Source organism: Ceratosolen solmsi, unplaced genomic scaffold (assembly GCF_000503995.2).
Source record: "Ceratosolen solmsi marchali unplaced genomic scaffold, CerSol_1.0 scaffold35, whole genome shotgun sequence".
Classification (NCBI taxonomy): domain Eukaryota; kingdom Metazoa; phylum Arthropoda; class Insecta; order Hymenoptera; family Agaonidae; genus Ceratosolen; species Ceratosolen solmsi.
The window spans coordinates 1,833,819-1,856,410 of record NW_011948423.1 but is presented as its reverse complement, the minus strand read 5'-3'; the positions used below and the strand labels follow the sequence as shown (position 1 = coordinate 1,856,410).

At 28.2% G+C, this 22,592-nt stretch overlaps 1 protein-coding gene across 1 annotated transcript in view; it reads left to right on the top strand.

Moving 5' to 3' along the window:
- The first annotated feature begins 742 nt into the window (after positions 1–742).
- Positions 743–22,592, top strand: part of AstA-R1 (allatostatin A receptor 1) — a 31,726-nt gene continuing 9,876 nt past the window's right edge. Inside the window, exons 1-5 of the mRNA XM_011499465.1 lie at positions 743–841; positions 5,855–6,334; positions 15,090–15,219; positions 19,057–19,386; positions 22,306–22,554. Of these exons, the coding sequence (XP_011497767.1) occupies positions 5,883–6,334; positions 15,090–15,219; positions 19,057–19,386; positions 22,306–22,554 (1,161 nt within the window). The 5' untranslated portion in view covers positions 743–841; positions 5,855–5,882. The remainder of the gene's footprint in view (positions 842–5,854; positions 6,335–15,089; positions 15,220–19,056; positions 19,387–22,305; positions 22,555–22,592) is intronic.

Here is a 22,592-nt window from a genome sequence, read left to right as displayed (position 1 = left end):
CGGCAACGGACCGCAGCTTCTTTCGGCCGTCGACGGATGCCAACAGGGGCTCGGTACCAGCCACCCCCCCAGGGAAAAAACTACTCGGTCGAGTCAAGTCAGCATGCGCAGCATCGCCCTCGCCGCCGCTCTTAAAGAGGAGCGAAATTTAATTTCGCCGCTGCCGCGTGCCACGGGCGGACAGTCGTGCTGCACTCGTCATCGCAGAGGGCGGGAGCGCACCTTCCTCCCTCGGGCTTCAATCGTGGCGCGTGATAACTCGTTTTCTCCTGAGGGAGGAGGGACGGAACGAGAGCCGCGGCGCTCCCGTAAGATGAGATCAGCCGTCGATGTCGATGTCGCTCGGTCGTCAATGTACGCCCCGGAGCCACGCCGGGGTTAAGCGTCATGTTGTCATTGGTTCTGTGCTCCAAGTCACATTGGTGCGGGCGCCGGGACCTTACGTGTCATTAAAACGCGCGCTTATTCACAATTTATGAAGATATGGAGCTGTAATCGAGGATAGTGCGCGTTCACCGGTTCACGTCTCCTCGCGCTCGACCTCTCGACAGAGAAGCGCGAGTATAGTAACAACAGCCGACACTGCGAGATAAATTATGATTTGCAAGAGGGCGCCTGGCCCTAAGGAAGTTCATTAGGAAAATTTACTAGAAATAATAATATTTTGTACATGCATACGTATATATATATATATATATATATATATATGTATGTAAATAAATGTATATAGATAGATAGATAGACTGTTAAGGAAATGCCTTGCCTCAGGGTGGTTGATCTTTGGTGGCACTGGCGTATCGCGTGATAGCGAAAGACACTGTTGGACATGCAGCAAGGCTGGGTAAATTCGCATACTTTTGCTGGTTCGATGGACGTGTTTTGAGAAAACTGCTATATTATAGCTACGCCACACTACATGGTTAACAATGCTTTTGTGCAGGATGTCCCATAATCTACGCTATCTTTAATATAATCTTCCTTTGCTTTTCTTGGCTTTTCTTCTTTTTGTTTTATTTTTCGAGCATGAGATATGGCCAGCATATTCAATGTGTTAATGCTTCTTTATTGAGTTACGAGAATAACCATGACGATTTTGTGTTTGGCACAATTGGTCTTTCTAGCTTTTGAATATTATCTGTATAGTCTACGAAATAGTACACAGTCGATATAAAACGAATTATTTCTAGTGATTATTTAATGCTATATTTATTTTTATGATCATAAAGAATATGTTTCGATGACTCAAAATCTATCAATAGCTTTGTACAATTCGGAAATATTAGTGGAAAATATATTTCAAGCCTACGATTACTCTCGTAAGTTTCGTTAGCGAATTTTTATAGTTATCACGCAATATTCAATTAATTTATTAGTAAATAAAAGTAATTAAAAGTAATAATTAAAAGTAATTAAAAGTAATTAAAAGTAATTAAAAGTAATTAAAAGTAATTAAAAGTAATTAATGATAATTAAAGGTAATTAAAAGTAATTTAAAAAATAGGTGCTGATTTGTATTTGAAATTGTGAATCTATGTGTATCATTTTCATTTATTTACATTTATAAACGTTCGATGAGTATAACTTGTAAAATCAATAAGATTTTATCCACTGAACTTTCGTATAATGTTAAAAGAAGTTTCGTTTTACTAATCGAACGAACAAAATTACAATTCTCAATTGAGTATTGAATAATTTTAACATTAACATATCAGATAAATTAGCAAATTATGTAAAATACACAGGTGGTGTATACATCCAGAATACTTCATTCAATTAATTCGATTTATACTCGTCAATTTCTTTTTCTATTAAAAAGAACCTAAAGTGGTATAAAATTGTAATTATGACGAAATTAAGCTTTTTATTTTCCATTATATCTACTTATTAAACTTACATAGTTTTATAATTATGTGAAGATTTGAAATTTTGAACCTTACGCATTTTATCTACGCAAGTAATAATTGTATTTTATATTGATTATAAAAAAAAGAAGAAATAGTTAACATTCGAAAATTTTAATTAGCATTAAATTGATATTGAATATTTTCTTTAATAGCTTTCGATAATCATAAAAAAGGAAATTTAATTTTCATTTTTTTTTTTATTTATTACATCATTTCATTTAGATTTCATTCAAACATTTTTTGCATGCAGCGTTCATTTTCTAACGATATAACATAATATTTAATATTCAAATATCATTTTTAGAACGTAAAATAAATATTAAAGATAGAAGAACGATATCTGGTTAAATGACTTGTATTTCTTTATTTTATTTCCATCTCAATAACAAACTATTTATAATGCATATAACATTTTTTTAGACTTTTTGCTACAAAAATTACGATGTAATATTAAAATTAAATATAAATATTCAACTACATTCAAGAATATCGATTATAACTGACCTTTTCTGCAATTATTTATATACACAAAAGTGTATCGTGAGTTTTTAAAAGTGTGCCAATTAAAAAATAATAATTAATATAATTTAGATAATCAACATATAATATTTCGTTTTAAGAAAAAAGGTTCAAGCAAATGCAATCGTAAAAATTTCAAAATAGAAATAGTAATATAGAGAACAATTTTTAAAGCAAAGTCTTAGACGTTTTGATAATTGCTGAAATTTACTGACAGCTAATAAATTATTGAAAATATTTATATACTTTAGTATTAACAATGATTAAGTAATATATATTCTTATATATATATATATACAAGAAAGAATTATTTAACCTAGTGTCACGCAAAAATATTACTTAATATATTAATTTCAAAAAGACTTTGTTTCAAATAAAGCGCGTGATAAATTACAAAAGCATAATTTATTTAATAAAAATGGTAATCTAATTCAGCGTTTTATATATTTCTGAAATATTTTAAACTAATTTTATATATTCAATACCACTACGGGATCAGTGGCACATTTTCTGGATTACATCCTATTGTTACCACTTAAATTATATCTTATCAACATTATAAAGCACCTTTAATAGCGGATTACTTCCAGATTGTATGTGTTAAATGGTTGTAAAACATAGATAGATAAAAATTATTAATGAAAAGATACTCATTGTTTATTAAGTTGGTTTATTATTAAATTTACTTATTAGCACATTTTCAAATACAATACATATATATATATATATATATATATATACGCGCGCGTCTGTGTAATTGTTTGCGCGCATAATTACATATTCATAACCTAATTATTTTTTAGTGTTTCCTAAATTATCCTTAAACATGTACATATACGCATTTACAGGTTTAAACGGAATTATATTTATATTTTATTTTAGCAATAATTGTACTAAAAAAAAAGTTATGAATTAAACAAAAAAAATTAAATGGAAAATTCTATTATTTTAAATAATATCGAATAAAAAAAATTATTAAACTTAATTATTACTATAAGTCAGAGTGTACTATAACTACTAACTATTATGTAATAAGTACTTACTAAGTAGAGTAGAATATATCGATCAGAAAATATACAAGTTTTGAAAAATGCTAGACTTAATTACTTAATTACTAATACTTAATTGAGTATTTATAAATATGTCTAAAATCTTTTAACATTATTTTTATATTAAATAAAAATACATAATTAAAAATTTACGATTAAAATATCGTTTATAAAAATTTCGTTCTTCCTAATCTTAGTACAATTGATTAATAATATTAAAAAAGGAATAATTATTACCAATATTTTGAGTTTTTCTATTAATAATTTATCTAGTTCATTAATTGTAGAGGTTAAATGCGCAAAAATCACGAAAATATGTATAATTATATTTTAATACAATTTTCTGGCAATTTATTCCGTAACTAAGATAATATATTTGTTTAGTGATATTTACAATTAAAATTATGTATTGTTTCCACGTTATTCACTTTCACGTATGGAAATTAAAAATTTCCCCCTTGCAGTACTGATTCTGTTAGACTGCAAGTTGCATATTATTAAAATTAACAAAGTCACAAAGTCACAATAGCATATCAAGCGTTTAGAGAAATCTTAAAATTATTCGAATTTTTCTATAATGTTATCGAAGTTTCAATTGAAATTGACTATTCTATGAAATCATAATTGTTGAAAAATCATGGAAAGTAATTTAAATTATTAAAGTATTTTATTATTGTTTATAAATATAATAAAATTTCTCAATGTCTTTTTAAATTTACAATAAATTTTTCTTGACAAAAAATATATATGTTTAGGCTAGAACATTTCTATACTTTTTTCATCAATTTTCTTCTTAAAATACTAACAATTTTATATATATACATATACATATATATATATATATATATATATATATATATATCAATTTCGAACTGTTTGTCAATTTAAATAGTTTTTCGAGCACACGATTTATTTCTACATAATTTATGAAAAAATTTATTATTAAAAAATTAATTATTATTAAATATGTAAATAAACGACACGTATTATGAAAAGAAATAAAATTACAGAATATTATACGTCATTTTGTTGGATCCTGCATATTTGCTATAAACTATTTCATTGCATTTCAAGTATTTTTCATCTTTGTGAAAATAACTTAAAGAAATGTAATGTAATATTTAGTAGAAAAAAATAATAAAGAAATATGAAAAAAGAGATATAATTGTAGAATATTATTCACTTCGTACTTGAATTAAAATATGATACAAATTTATTTTAAAAGAATGCCAATACTACAAAACTTTTATTGTCATTTAAATTTTCATTAGATAAGTAATAACAATTATTATGTATGAAATAATTAATTAATTATTAGCATTAAATTTTCAATAATAATATCATGATTTTTTTTTTTAAATTCATTCGAAATTTCATTAAAAGCGTTTTTTATGAATGCTTTTCAGGATTTTTTAATTTTTTTAATAAAGTAACGATTTCACAAGTAAAAGAAATCTGGAAAATTACAGTTCTTTCAGAATATAACCAACATAATATTAATATAACTATATAAAAATTCAGCGAAATTAAAAATAAAGTAGCCTTTTCATTCTGGAAAATTAATTTTTTAATAGTAAACAAAATAATTATACTAACGTCATGGAATAAAATTAATCTGATTTCTTAATTTCTAATGTAGGTATTTAATAATAATATGAAGATTTTTAGAGAAACGTTAATAATTAACAAATACTAACACTTTACTATTTTATATTTGAATAAATTACAAAGTTTCAAAGTTTTGGGATTGATTTTATGCTTTTTTGTTTTCGATATTTCAATATGATGTAAAGTTACCGAACTCGGCATAACTTTTGTAGTAACAGGAAATTCAAAGCCTTTAGCTTCTAAATTGAAAATTGCATCACATTTTTGTATTAATTGCAGATGTTAAATAAATAATAGAGTAATTAGACTCGATATTCTACTGTTGATAAAATTTAGCAATTAGCATATGAAAGTTTTTACGTAAAAGGTATTACAAAGCCATGGCAATTTCATTTAAACATGAGAGAAACACACATATAGTTATTCACAAGTATGTTATCACTTATTATCAATTATATAATTGCAATCAATTATATAATTATGTATTTTATTTTACATATTTAAAGGAATAGATAAGATTTTTAATTTTTCATTCCCGGCTTGTTGAACTCTTAATTTGCAAAGACTGCATGGGGTAAAAATGTGAAACTAAAATTGCATTTAGCCCTGTACAATTGTAAATTATAAAACTTTCGCAGTCATTTACGCAATAAGATCTAAGGTATTTTCCTAATCGCCACTCGCTGCTTTCTCATGACTCCGCGTAAAGTTATTTTACGTAGTCATCCCATTACCGCTATCAAATATTAATAAGATGATAATGCTTTTCTGCAGCCCTGCAGCATCAGTCATCGTGTACAGCATGTCAGTGTTGTGGAGCAACGTAAGCGCGTCGGCGACGCGAGTGATGATGGACCAGATGACGACGTCATCGCTACCGCGGCCGATTTGCTACCACGAGTCCGAGCTAGAGGAAGAGGATCCTGGCTACGACCGCGTCCTCGTCCAGAATATCGTTGGCGTCGTCGTGCCAATATTCTTTGGGTTGATCGGCATCCTCGGGCTCGTCGGCAACTCCCTCGTCGTCATTGTCGTTGCCGCCAATCCCGGGATGCGCTCCACCACTAATATCCTCATCATTAACCTCGCTATCGCCGATTTGCTCTTCGTTCTTTTTTGCATACCCTTTACGGCCACGGACTTTGTCTTACCTTATTGGCCATTCGGTAATGTATGGTGTAAGGTCGTACAGTATCTAATCATCGTCACCGCATGTGCGAGTGTCTACACGCTGGTGCTTATGAGTCTTGACAGGTAAGTCCCCGGAGCCGTTCCTTTGAACTATCCTATCCGTGATTTAGACCCTTTAAAATGTGTTTGTTGGGTGACTTGACATTTCAAATTAATAAAGCTCGTTTAAATTCGTTAAGACTGACAATGGGTTAGAACTTTCCGAGGGACATTAATTATTTATTCAAGGTGAGAGGAACGTGCATAAACTATATATGACAAATTTCTGTAAAATATTAGAGAATATTTTGACAGATTAAATTAACGTCAAAAAGCATAATTTTACGTATTTTGTCATCTAGAGGGCTGACTAACGTAGTCTGGATCTTGAGATTTTTAAAAGCCCGTAGAAAATACATATGATGGTATTTTTTTTTTTTTTTTTTTTTTTTTTTTGAAATCTTTAGTAATTTCGGATTTGAATAGTTATCGTTTGTAGTAATAAAGTAAATATTGGTTCTATTGGTTGTTGGTGTACAAAAATTTGCAAGAAGAATTGTCTTCCGAAGCTCGATTATCAGATTCATAATAATGTAAAAAATCTCATTAATATCTAAAGTGACCTACTTTTCGAATAAAACTCTAGTTAAAAAAATTGATTAAACAAAGAATGCGGTGCGCTTAAAATAACGTGCTAATTTGTAGTTTAACGTGGCTTTGAGCAAACCGAAGATATTTATCGAAATTATGAAAATACAGTGTTTTAAAGATCGAATTTTTCAACATCGACCAATTTACGAGATTTTAAAATCGAAAATCTGAAGATATAAAACTCTGTTAGATATAAAAACGGTCGCGTGTTAATGGGATAAAAAAAAAAATACATACCATTTGAAATAGCAGCTATTGTAAAGTGTCGTCAGAAATGTCATTATATAATCAAGTCATATAAGTTGCGGCAATTGATTCTAAAATTTAAAATTCGGAAAATAATTTATTTTCAACGAAATAACCAATATAGAACTATATATTGCTTTAAAGGCCTATAATATCTCTCTTTTAAAACAAAATCAAAGTAAAATATTTCGACATGATATCATGGACGTTATTATCGAGGGCTGAGCGCACGAGGCTTTTACGTAAGATTTTCCAAAGGTACATCCTCCGAACCTTTATCACCCTAATCCCATTCCATTCTTTTCTTCTCACTGTCATCGAATCTCAGCCATTTCGAACGAGGATCCACTTCTAATACTTGCCAATCCACGCAGTAGTACTGTTCCAATCATAAGAGGCGTTTGCTTTCTAATCTGCCTGCAAGCGCCATCCCCTCATATTCCGTATAAATGGAGCGCTTAACTAGATTTCAAGTGAAGTCCCGACGACTTTTTTAAAAATATACTGAGGATAAGACTAAAAAATATAATCCAAATATGGATCTTGAAATAAACAAGTCACGACCGCTACCAATTTCCACTTATTTTTTTTTTTGTTTTTTTTTTGTTTTGTATCTTTAACTTTATGAGCTGTGAGTATTCGCTAAATCGAATTAGCCACGTTTTCCGACAAAGGACGCCACCCTCCGAGAGTTACTTTCGCTATATTCATTTGATTTTTACACGACATATAATGCGTTCAATATATATATATATATATATATATATATATATTGCTTAACAAAAGTGCATAAGCTTCACCTAATAAATGTTCAGTTTATTAGTTTATATGATAGGTAATTGTGATTTATGGTACACACCATTTTTAATTCAGAAACGACTTTACTAGTAATTTCAAAATGATTTTCAATAGTAATAGCAGAACTTTATCGAACTATTCATTGGAAGACAACATTATGTTTATTCTACAGAGTATGCAAGTAATTTTAATAACTTTATACTTCGGAACTTTCCGTCTTCAATAATATTTATACTTTATTTAATAAACTACATTCACTCATACAACATACAATATTGAATTGATATAAATATATTTTTAACGTTGATTAACATAGACTAATATAAATATAATACCAAATTTGAATTTTAGCAAATAAAACCAGTTGATTATACTAGCTAATGAATATAGTTTCTATAAGGCAGATTGTTAGGCAGGTGAGAGTATATAAAGAAGAAATTTGTATAAAGGTGTAAGTACACTGCTGTCCTTCTGGTTCTCTCAAACTTAATAACAAGGACATTTTGACATATCATACCTTCCTTATATCGTCATGGCAAACAAATAGTTCTCTTGTATCATTTCTCTTCTTGTACCAAGCACTATATTTCTAATTTTTGGCAAAATATAATGATAATAAATTAATAAATCTTAATAAAAGAGGCCAGAGCATAGTTTCCTTATCCTGTATTACTTTCTATATCACAATTATATGTTAACTAATTATAATACAATAATTAATAGACTACTATACCCAATTTACCATAATGATTTAATACATTATACTGTTAATGCATATATTACGTATATAATTATATGCATAATGAATAATTAATATACTGCCATACTACATTATACATGATGATTAAGAAACGACTTCAGATATACAAAATCTCAATGTGAATATCATAATAATTTATAGTATATGTTTTATGTATAAAAATACATCATAGTAACAAGAATAATATAATATGAAATTATATATTTTGATAGACCAAATTTGATTATCTTTATACGAAATGCAAAATGCTTGTGAAATATATTAGAAATATGTATGCCGTAAAGTATGCACGAATGAAAGTTAAGACGATAATGAAATGTAAAAATTACCTACGTAATTATTTGTAGCACATAGTACAAATGGGTAACGGTTAAATTATTTATTTATTTCATTATTGTTCTTTCTATCGTTTTTTGCTTTGTTTCGCTTCTTCTTGAACTAGAGAATATTTTTTATTTTTTCTTTAAGAGTTATTGGTTATTTATACTTTGCAGTTAACTTTTGATCTAAGCGTCCGTCTGTTTAGAACATACTTAATAGAAAAGGCGAAGACATTCAATGCACGGCCGTTACGATTATACTAAGGATCAATCATCTGATTTAATCATCCGTTCATCTATAAGAAAAATCAACAACATTGCCATTGAATTTCTTCGTACATTTATGTTATCGATACTTTTTATCCTTTCTTTTGATAAATCTGTATGCTTAGTATTATTTTGCAGAGTACAAACCGAAATTATTTATATAGTATATTAGTAATTTAATAAGCAATTCGTAGAAATATATACATATATATATATATATAATTCATTTACGTATATACATACGTACAATTTGTATTCAAGTTTGTCTATCTAAATTCAGTGGTCTATCTTTCCATCTCATTCTTTCTGGTGTCGTAGTGACCTCGTAGAGCAGAGTGCAGAATCGATGAATTAGGTAGAACGATCATATGAGTATGGAATTTATGGAATGAAAATCGCCTTCGTGTTGCCGTGCCAGATATTGAAAATCAATTGCCCTTGTAGAAAATTTAAGAGCTGTGTAGAAGACACTCCTCTGTGTGTAAAATCATTGTATAGATATTAAATTATATATTTCCGATTAGTTTTCTTTTCAAAAGATTGAATGAATACTGAAATTAGGTAGATAATTATTTTATTAGCAAAACTTTTCGCGATTTATGTGAAAATATATTTTCCTGGGACGATCAATTGCAATATATTTTGTATGTTTTGTAGAAAAAACATTTCGCCAAATAAGTTAACTTATACAGTGGACTTAACAAAACTATTGATTACTGTAGAAACCGTCAAAATTATCGTTATTAAATATTTAATTTAATATGATAGAAATGTGTCTGAGAGACATTAGTTTCAAAATTCAACTTCGTTGATTAAATTAATTTAATGCAAATAATTTTCTTGAATATACCTTTGAATTGGGCAATAATATTTCTTTTAACATAATTATGAAACTAATTCAATTCCAAAAACCGATGATTAAACAGCTATAAATAGCATATAAAATTGTAGAAATATTTTGTTTATAAATTGAATTAAAATTTTAATTATTTTTGATAAGGCATCATTATAACATATCACGGTATTGATTTGATAATTTTAATTTATCTCAAAATAATTATCCTAGAATGGGAAATTAAAATATAATAATTTCATATGAAACATTTCGTGAAATCACAACATACGGTTATTATATATACTTTTTTATCTCATTTTATATTTTCTAAATAGATTTTTAATATATCAATAAAATTGAAATTTATTATGAATAATTAATTTCTCTTTTATTAATATTTTACTTGTTGAAGTATATAGAAATAGAATGTTTTTTACTAATCGTTATAAACATTTTTTTAATTACAAAATTTCAATAGATAATAAATACATAAATTTCCATTCCTCGTTAATTCATTATTCCATCAATTTATATATCAATCTATATCTTTAATATATATCTAAATCTGTAAATATTTTGCCAGTAATAATTTATGTAAATACTTACTCTAAATTTTCTCAATTATCGAGCATACGAGAGATTTAATATCATTTGAATATTAAACTAAAACGAATATTAAAAATTCATTATTGATCGATAGTTTTTATTCTTATAAAATATATATAACGCGAATAATATTTCTTAAATCGCTGAAATTGTATTAATTGAAACCTCGTGCTACTTTAACATTTATCTTTGATAATAATTAACATTAAATTTCGTAATGTTTGACTATTATCTTACATAAAATAACTATTACATTAATGCAAAAACTAAAATATATTGTGAAAATGAGAGCAAAAAGGGGTGGCCATCGCACTAATAGTCCTTTCCTTCCGCCGGAAATAGAATAGACCAATTAAGCGCCCTGACAATGTAAAAGTGGACTAAACTAGGGCCATGTAAAAATAATTTAATTACTACGTTGACAATAGTTTTACTCCCTTTGAAAAGTACGTAGTTTATTTCGATTGGCGGTTTACAAGGGTTGCATTTGCTCCACCGCCGATGCTGCGTCGTTAACTACTATTAAGCCGATGTCTTTCTTTATATTCTACTTTTCTCAACTGCATTTCTCCTCCCCCATCGTGAGTCTTGGCACTTTTTTATCCCATTGGAAGAAATTAAACTGCATCAATCGCCTTCTTTCTCGTTTCCTTCTCTCTAACTTCTTCCACCAAGCTTTTCCATCGCTATTGCACGTAAAGCGACCACTTCACGTTGTAATATGTAGCTGTTATGCGCGTGGTAAGGGTGGAATAAATCCAGCTCGTGACCATACATCCCCAATGTCTGACAAATCTCTCCCTTGCTGATACCTCTTATAAATAACATCGCCGCCATTTCTCTGAATGAAAATGTACTCATCGACTGGTTAACATCACAATCGAGTGTCTATCGTCGTGTTTTTTTTCTTTTTTTTTTTGCTTACTTTGGCACTCCAGCGTTGCATCCAGCTTCCATTTGGAAATGTATTGCCCCCCGAGACTGAATAAAGGGTTGAGTCGGATGGGAGTGTCACGGAACATTAACTTCATCAGCGACGGCCGTTAACTCATTGACCGGAGCATGACTGACTGTATGAGCAGTGGTGCTTAATGTCTATGCAGGTATACTTGCCGGCCGAGTACCGTTTAATCGAAGAGTTACTATCGTAATTGGGACGGGCGATGACGGGTTCTGTGTAAAGTCCAACGAATAATCTTGTGATTTGCTTTGACAATGCCCATCATAGTAGATCTGGTTGCTTTTCATTTCTCTTGGCAGTGCTGATCCGACGTTCGGCCTCGATTCCGGAAAGCGGCAATGAAAGGCGGGAATGGAGGTGTCCCCTATCAATATATATTACTTTTACCGTCGACATTCGATGAGAGTGTGCCGACTGACAGTCCGTGTGAGAACATATTTGTCGACGTGGAGTATATTCGATTCGCAGGGCTGACTGACTGAACAGTCGCAAATCGTTTTAATCTTAATAAAAGGGCAACTTCGGTTACGAGTAGTAGTTTCGTAAAGGGTACCGTCAGTCTCTCTGTTACGAACGGTGTCGTCGTCTTCTTCATTGGTCTTTATTGTTTGTTTTTTTTTTTTTTTTGCTCCTCCTTTGAATAATTATCAGGAATAGAAGAACATTTTTTTTAATACCACACATTTATCTTTCGTTTTTCGTGATATTTCAACTCATTAAGTAATAACAGTTTTTTTAGCGTGTACTTCTATATAAAGCCGGCAGGGAATAAAACATTAGAATTTTAATCTACACCTTTACGCTATTATCCTGCCATTAACGATGCCAACTTAATAAAAAAAGTTACTTATAAATTGTAATTACATTATTTAGTAGATATATACTCATAACACTACTAATAAAATCTAACATATAGCCAAATAAAGCTCTTATTAAAGCTGCTTTTAAGATGGCTGACGTTAGATGCTTTATTAAAAAACTGCAATTAAAAAAAAGAAATTAAATTTTTAAATTATGCATACCGCAGTTAATTTAGGTATATATTTTGTAGCATACAATTCCGTATTTTTGTACTTTAGTATTCATTATCAATTAAATGCTTCCAAATTAAATTGAATGAAGCATTCAGCTAATCGACGTCACGTATTATATGAATATAAATATTGTTTAAAAGTCTTACAACCAGTTTACTTTCTTCAGAATATGTAGTAGATTTTTGTCAAACTTAAATCTCAACTCTATTTGTTTAACTTTTTTTTTCCTTCCCCCTATGAAATAGAAGAGGCAAGAGTTTTTAACGATTCTTACACTGTATATTTTTCATAATATAAAAAATTGTTAAAACTAGAAGTAAAACATAGAAAATACCTTCTCTTATTTTACGGTATAATATTTTTTACTTTTGCGTATAAATTATCAGTTCTAGCTGGATTAATTTTAACAAAGGCTCAAACAAGCTCAATTTATGGTTTAAAAACATAAAAATTCAAATTTGCATATCATTACTTTACGTAAGAAAGCGGAAGATGGAGGATGAAAGGTACCGGAAATAAAGTCAAAGATCTTCCTTTTTCACGACGTATCCTCTTTCAACTGAGTTAGAGATGTTTGTACGCTATTTTCTTGCACGAATTATTCTGATACTCGAATCGCAATGTGAAGGGCATCTTTGTTATGTGATACGTCTGTCATACAAATTATAGAAATTTTTTATTGCCCATGAATCATGAATGAAAATAAAATTAAAATATGTAACGTTATCTGGAATTCTTATTTATTAACGAAAGAAGAAAAAATGTTAAAAATTAGAAATTAAAAAAAAAAAATTTCTTTGATGTCATTGTGAAAATTTCTTTTAATAATCCGCTTCTTATTAAGTTGAAAGGGAAGTTAATTTCATTCTGAATAGAACACTACTGATGAAACAATATTTATGAAAATGAAAAGAAATTAGAGTAGTAGTGAACTTGAGTAGTTACCTGATATATACTTCTACTATATAACTAAAGCTTCTCTAAGAAACTCGAGTAGAAACTTTTAAGGATTTAACCAAATAATTGCATATAGGAGTCTGTACGTAGGTATAATTGACTTCTATGATGTATAATGTATCACTTCATTTGGAAACTATGCCTCTTTCATTTAGAATAAAACAAATAAATATTAGTAATTCTCTATTACTATCGATAAAATGAAAATATCATGCTTTAGATATTAAAAACATTAAATTTCGCTATAAATTTTAAGCTGTTAATATATATATTTTTTAATTTACATAAAATAAGTTACGTACTCTGACTTAAGTTTCGTGAGAAATGTTTCAATTCCACACAATCAATGATTCTACACGAATAAGATAATAAGATTACATCTCAATGTTTTATTTTTTAATTCGATTGAGTAATAATTATAATCTTTACGTTTGTAATTATAAGGTAGATATTTGGATATAATTTAATGAATACTTTAGTTATTTCGTAAATTAAATTGGCAATAAAAGATTTATTAAAATTGTATCAATCCATAAGATTATGCATAGCAATTTATAATCTTTGAAATTTAATACTGAAATTTGTTATAAAATGTGTAATAATTTTCCATACTTATTGTTTTCAAATTTGAAAAACTAAAGAATTCAGTCTATTTAATAAATTCAATTATATATGAATTCTGAATAATAACAACGGTTATTTAGTGAATTGTTACAATTAATTAATAATTTTTAAATATTGAAATTTAATTTATATTTCAAAAAAAATCGATGACATTGGTTTTATTGGTTCAATTTTTGTTATAATATATATAATAGTTGTGTATAAACAGTAAATATGAAAAAAAATCTCTTTAAATTGGTAATAATTAATAAATATTTGCTTTTGAAAATGAAATATTTTTAAATTATTAGTATACAAATGTGGTATTAGATTATTTTATAGTAGAAATACGTAACATTAAATGTATTATTTACGTAGATATGTCATATAATACTTAATAAAATCTTTGCCTCTACATGAGAATGCACAGATTGAAAACTTTTATTAAAATAGTACTGGTTGCGTAGTGTAAGGTAGCGTCGATCTCATTGAATTCTGAAAATTGAATTACCAAAGAAAAATATATAAATGTAATGCAATAGATTATAAAATATATCTTATTATTGAATTTCAATTGCAATTTGTTGTAGGAGTAGGGTATATTGATACAACAGTTAAGGAAAGTAGTAATGTTGTAAAATGAGGGGATAAAAGTGTAGCAGAGAGAGAGAGAGAGAAACAGAAAGTGCGATTCCATTAGGATAGAGGAGGCAGAGAAACATACATGCACATATACATTAAAAGGCAAATAAACAAATAAATAGCATTGCTATTAAAATTCGTATTTATGAATCTTTCTAGATATCTAGCAGTTGTGCATCCGATTGCTTCCATGTCAGTGAGAACAGAGAGCCACGCGTTCACCGCCATTTGGATTGTTTGGATAGTGATCCTAACATCCTCTATACCTGCACTCATTATTCACGGTGAGGTGAGTATTCCAAGTTTTGCGAGAGTAAAATCATTCATTTTGTTCGTAAACTCTAGTCTTGTTTAATACATTTCCATGACGTTACTCCAATACACGATTGAATTGTCCAATGCTTATTGTTAAGTTGTAAAACTAGCACCCGTAACTATAATTATACTCGAAATACTAATATATATATCACACATATAACTTATTCGTAGAATGAATGAATAATTTTTGCCGTACAAATAATATATATATATATATATAAATAATGTGCGTTGTAAAATTGTTCAGACGTTAATATAAAATATAAATTACTCCATAATGGTTTATTATATTTACAAGAGTTTCAGGCTTCATTCTATACTTGCCTTTCTATTAAAAAATACTCTACTGAAGTTAATATAAGCTTAACAAACGTTTTTTGAAATTAATTTTAAAATATTGTACTGCTTTCTCTTTATAGCGGTTACGGTAAAAAATATATTTATTATATTATAGCAACAATACGCCGAATTGGTTAGAAATTTAATGAAGCAAAACAATTCTTTAATAGAATAGAAGAAATTAATTGGAAAATGGTTAGTTTTAATTAAAATACAATTACATATATAAGTATGATATAAAGTGACGTACACTGCAATCTAGCCGGCAAAGTTCGAGAGTAAATTTTTGTTTTTAACGTTTTGTTTTGGTTTTTAAAACAAATTAAACAGCCAGACTCATTGTTTCAGTATGTAGAAAATTATAAAGATTTTTTTTTCAATTATTATCTAGCTGTTATATTTCGGGGCAAGTATTCCATTAATATTGAAAAATTTCAATTATTCACATATTTGATCATTTAATATTTCAAAAATTTCAATTTCATTTAGAGATTTCTAAAATAATATTTTTTGTAAAAATATTAACTTGTTTTTTTTTTTCAAATTTAATTACCTCTTATTTTAATTACGTAAATAATGGTATAATTAAAGTATACAATTTTTAAACTGCACGTAATATAACACATAGAAATATTTATTCGACCGAATAAAGTAAAATATTTAGGTGATGAAAATATATTATAATTGATCATTACAAACATTTCCTGTATTATTATAACAATTTATTAACATTAAAATATTTCTATTATTAGTTTATGTATCTTTCCCGTTTAAATATTAATGAAAATATTGCATCATAAAGTATAATAAATGAATGAATTAAAAAAATTGTACAAAATACCAATTAACAATGATACTAATTCATAATCATTAATTCTCTTTTTCAATATTTGATGTTTGAATAATAGATAATAGGTTTTAATTATTTCCTAATTATTACTAGGTAACTATATTCTTTAGAATTTGGATGGTTATAGTATGTATCCATTGAAAAACCGTAACAATACTTTACGTTGATATTGTTGCATTGATAGTAGGTATTTAGAGTTTCGATATAAATTTATCTCTTTTCCAATGAATCACGTAATCTTTTTTATATTTATATTCTTATGTTTACATGTAAATATATATTTAACCATAGAATGCAAATAAATGTATAATATAAATAAAATTGTTACTTATTTCATTAAATATAATCATTAAATATAATAGAATTTAATAGGAAATTCCTTAAAAAATGTAATATATTTAACATAATCCTTCCTAAAAAAAACAATAAAAAATTGTAAAATCTTAAAAAAAAAAAAAAAAAAAGAAACATGTTTTCATCATACAACAAACAATATGTTATCCATGCCAAATTGATAGACTAAAAGAAGGAAGATGAATCAATTATAATCAATTATACGAGGGAAAAATGATCTAGTTATTGAGATTAAATGATGGGTGGAGTCATGTGACATTACCGGTTGTCAGTAAAGTGCTTTTACTTTTCGTCTTAATCGACCGCGTAAGAACCATGGAATCGTCGGATTGCGCCTACGTAACTCAACCCTCTGTACATTAACGTTAGAGTTAACACGGGATATTTAGCTATATGTTTTCTACGCTACTTCTCTCTCCCATCTCTCTTTCTCGCGACTATAGCAACGAATACAAGGACTTGAGTAATAACGATGATAAGTGTTATGGTTCTTATTTCGATCCTTTTTCCGAGACTTACGAGACTTCAAGGTATTCCCTATCTAAATCCAGTGAATAAGTGATGGAATACCGTAAGCCACGCCATTTCGTACGTAATAAAAAGCAATAAAAATTTCCTAAGATTTGATAAATTGTACATACAGCCAGCTGTTTGTCATAGTAGAATTTATTACAATTTGATATTACAATTTAGTTGATGTAATATTACGGGTATAATAAAATATTTCAATGATGAAAATATATCTTTTTCTCCTCCAAGAAACCATTATTTGATAATGATACAATAAACAATTGCATATTATTAGAATCTGTAGAATATTGTCAAAGTTTTTTTAAAACTAAATCACTACAAACCATTTATTAAAAAGTATGGAAAGATTTTAATAGATATTAAAAGCTTTTGTGAAAATTGTTTAAAGTGGCTTTCGAAATTCTTTTGTTTTAAATAGTTATAAAATAAAAATTACATGAAGCTATATCATAAAACTGCTACCTCACTCCCATATAAACTATACATACTTTCATTAAAGTAATAACATCGGAAAGTTATTTTATAACCAAGTTGTTCTAACATAAAATGGAAAGACTAATATTAATTTATTACTACTCTGATTTATTTCAATTGCAAATTACACTTGACAATTATACTTTATTATATTTAATTATATTTTACTAATTATATGTTTTTTGGTTAGAAACTTGATGAAACATATTCTCGTTTACCAGTTAAAAGTTCTCAAGTAAACAAATTAATTACTTTTCTTTATATTGCGAAGTAAATAATGCTTTTTAAACTATTCAAATTACAAAATACAAGATAATAAAAGATAAACGTAACTACAGATTTTAATTAATACGAAAAAGTGGCATTTAAATACGAACGTGTTTTTTTATGTTTAATATTTTTCCACAAAAATACGATTAAATCGACGATATTAGTATTTATTTATAAACGAATTGTATATCTACAAATATTAAATTGAAAGTTTGACGTATTGAAAAGTAATTTTACACCAAGTACATATTTGTTTAATAAGGATAAGAATTTCTCTCAGTAATACGCACAAGAGATTTGAGATTTAGATTTAATACAAAAAAATTAGATTTAATACGAATGAGGAAAAATATATTGATGTAGAGAATCTTTATGCTTTAAAGCATGTAGAAAGTAATGTTTGTTATTTTTTTTTTTTTTTTTTTTTTTTTTTTTTTTTTAATAATTTTACATTACTTTTATTATAAGTATAGAATAATTTTACTTCACTTTATTATTGATTAATAGTGTCAATAATGACAAACTTCGTGAATATGTTGAACGAGACATCGACGGTGAAATAATAACACAAACTACTACGACAATATAAATATGTACATAAATTATTTTCTCTCGTTAAACATTTTGTAAAATAATTATGATTGATTTGTCCGCTACAGAGCTTTAGCTGCGACAGGTTTCAAAAAAAAAAAAAAAAAAAATTAAATAAAAATATATCGTTTATTTAACAAAAATAATGTTTGCCCTTCGTTTATCAAGCGCGGAAAAATCACTAATTGCCGTACTTGATTGCACTTCATTTCGCCTGTATTTATTTATCCAATTATCGAAAATATCTCAATCCAAGTTGCCTTACAATAAATATACAGTCGTCCCGGTAAACGTCGCCTCGCTTCACCACCAACCAGCAATGCCCGAAGCACCGAATTCCGAAGTATCAAGAGAGCTTTGAATTAGGGTAAGCACCGATTCGAATAAACATTGTTTCAGTATGGCGAGATCCGGGCCTTGAACCAGAGCTTCCCCTGCGCCCTGCACTCGAGGGATCAGTCCGGGTCCGAGACCGAGACCGAGGCTCTGGAAATCCAGACGGCCTGCCGCATTCTACCCGACGCCAATCGGCCCCTCTTCCAGGTTACTTTCTTTCTTGCGAGTTACGTCGTACCGCTGACCCTCATTTGTGGCCTCTACGTCTGTATGTTACTGAGATTGTGGAAGGGCGTGAGGGTGAGCGCAGAGAGCCGTAGAGGTAGGAAGAGGGTGACGAGGCTCGTACTCGTCGTAGTCGGTGTTTTCGCCATCTGCTGGTGTCCCATCCAGGTGGGTGACATGCATTTACTATACACGCTCACTTAGCTTCGCGAACTTTTGCTTGGACTTGTGAGATTTTTTATTCTTTGCATTGTGACGTAGCTAGTGGCGATTGAAATTGAAGTTTCCAATATTTAAAATAATATTTTAGCAAATATTTTATTTATATAAGCAATTTACGACACGTATAATTGACTATCGTTCAATTTATTGCTATTATGAATAGTAAATTTGATAATAAATGAAAATTACACTCGATAGGACCTACTTTAGAATTGTTTTTAATTTGTTAACTTTACTCACAATAATTTCGATAAACTTCGATAAACGCATAATTTATTTACGTTCTTTCAGATCACTCGTTATCAAATCTTTATCGAAGTCAATGTTTTTGCTTATATTATACTTTATAATTTAATAAAAACACGCTTACTCATCTCCTATGCGTTGGATTTAATTTCTTCTCTATACAAGTTTCATACTCTGTATAAACGGTTTTTTTCATGTTTGATTATTGTGTAAATCCTTTAAATATACTGTACAATATTTTGTCAACTATATTTTCTTCAATCACAAAGCCTTCAATATCATGGATTTATTACCTTTATACCTTGAATTTATTATTATATTAATTTAGGCTAACCAATTGTAAACTCTCCATATACGTTTAGTGGAGCCTCATCTCCACAGCGAACAGTGCCAGTCAAACACGTGTCGCATCTCCCCATAATAATAAAACAAAGAAAACACATGGTAGTGTCTATCTGTCACTCTCAGTCCTCGGTCCTTACTATTGCCAGGCTCCCTCAATTAGCCTTGTCGTGCTCTGACAAAATTGAACAAATACTTGGCTAGACAAATAAAAAACAATTAACGAGACTCTAACATCGACAAATAATCACTACACATATATCTATCAATCTATCTATATATAACTTTTCTTGTAAGGGCAATGAGGATATAAATTATATAATGATCGATTCGATTAATATATTTTATAACATCAAGTAGTTCGACCAATAACTCAATCATTACGTATTATTCAACTCTGTACTTACATACAATTATTTATTTAAGAAAAAGAAATTTATTTAGCCATCAACAATTTTCAGTAATAATTTTATTAAATAAAATATCACGAAATGGAGTTATTAACTTTACATATTTTCATTAATGTTTTACAACGATTGACTGTCTCATAGAATTTTATGCAATTTTGCATAATATGTTTCAATAATATTTTAAAAATAAAAATTGGTCATTTTATTGTACACTCGACCAAAATAATAAATATGTTAAGTATTTTATTGGATTAAAGTATAAAAAATATAATATCATAAAATATATAATATACGGATAATAAAATTTATCAGCTTCATATTCGATCGACATTGTAACAAAAGAATAAAGCTGATCGCATTATTCCTATTTTGTTTTAGATGAATATGGTCATTTATTATATATTTATTATATAATATAATTATTAAAATGTACTTTTTATTTTACGAAAAATAAAATATTTCGAGTTTTTAAAATAATTTTTGTAATACAATGTTTTTGGTTTATAAATGAACTTTCATTAACTAATAATAAATAAACAATAAATACCAAACAATAGTATTTTCAATGTATACATTGATCCCGTAATAAAAAGTTAATTTTAAAATTAATAATAAAATTGTTTAAAAAAAACTTAATTGAGTCAAAATATCGTTTTCTCTTAGTTTTATTAATAGCTTTCGTAGGATTTGAATGAAGTATTTTCATTTTGTTATAGTGAAAATTTGTTAAAATTTTTAAATCACGTACATAAAAATAAAATTTGAAATAATTTAATTAAATTTCATATCAAAATATCAAAAATTCGAATTATTGCAGACCATAAAAGATACATATTTTGAATAATAATAATTATGATTTTTTTTTTTTTTTTTGTTACGAATAAAAAGAATTTACCCTTAGAAGGAATTCTATTGCCAAGTACTTCAACGCATTAATACAAATGTTTAGATAAACATTTGTATAAAAAAACGACTAATATTTGTACTCTTTTATAACATAAGAAGTAAACGTATTTGCTTAAAGGAAATATTTAGAATTCCCATAAAGATTCTATAGGTGATAAAATATTCCTATAGTATTCGAAAATAAATGAATAAAATTGAAGTAAAAATGCCTATTAGTTTTGTCATTTCAAAAATTCAGACTTTTATACGATGAAAATTAAGATTTGTATGAAACGAAAGATTATCTAAATTTAAAATCAATACAATTTAATGTGGCATCGACAAGTAAAATTTGAAAATAAAATATAAAAATAATAAAAGTTCTTTATTGCTGTTCAAGCGCTGAATTAGCTCAAAATCATAAAAATATATATTATAGCGTAAGAAATAATATATATATATATATATATATATATATATTAATGTAATAATATTAATGTTACATTAAATTTTAATCCATTTAATACAAGGATTATAGAATAAAATATTTCAATAATTTCTCTCTATTTGACTATAAGCAACATTTCTTAATAGTTGTTGACAATATTGATAAATATACCATTTTAAAACCACCACTACCATTTTAATAATATTGTTATTTCTTATAATTAATATAAATATAACGATTAATATAAAAATAACCAATTCATTAAACATTAATTCCTAGCCTTCGCGAATGGAACAAAAAATTTTATAATAATATTAATCAATCAGTAAAGTTGGAAACTTAAAATTTCAATATAGTACAATGCAAAGTGTTAATAATCTTCATTAAGATACAAATAATTCAAAAGTGCGCTGAAATTTTTTTGTCACATGCCAAAATATGCATAGTTTTATTGCCGTCTCAGACACACACACACACACACACACACACATACACACACAATTATCCTTAAAATCATGATGTCGCTTATTCCAGGTAATACTGGTGGTGAAGTCACTAGACATGTATCCGCTGTCCTCGGGAACGATTATGCTGCAGATAGCAAGCCATGTCTTGGCTTATACGAACAGTTGTGTCAATCCTATTCTCTACGCTTTCCTCAGCGACAATTTTCGCAAGGCCTTCAGGAAGATCATTTACTGTAGATCGCGTCAGGATCAGCACAATCGTCTCGGGCCGATGACGAAAACGACGAGAGCCGCCAGCTCCGGCGACATATTATAGGTGAGTGTTCGCTCCATAAATTCTTTACCGACCCCCCG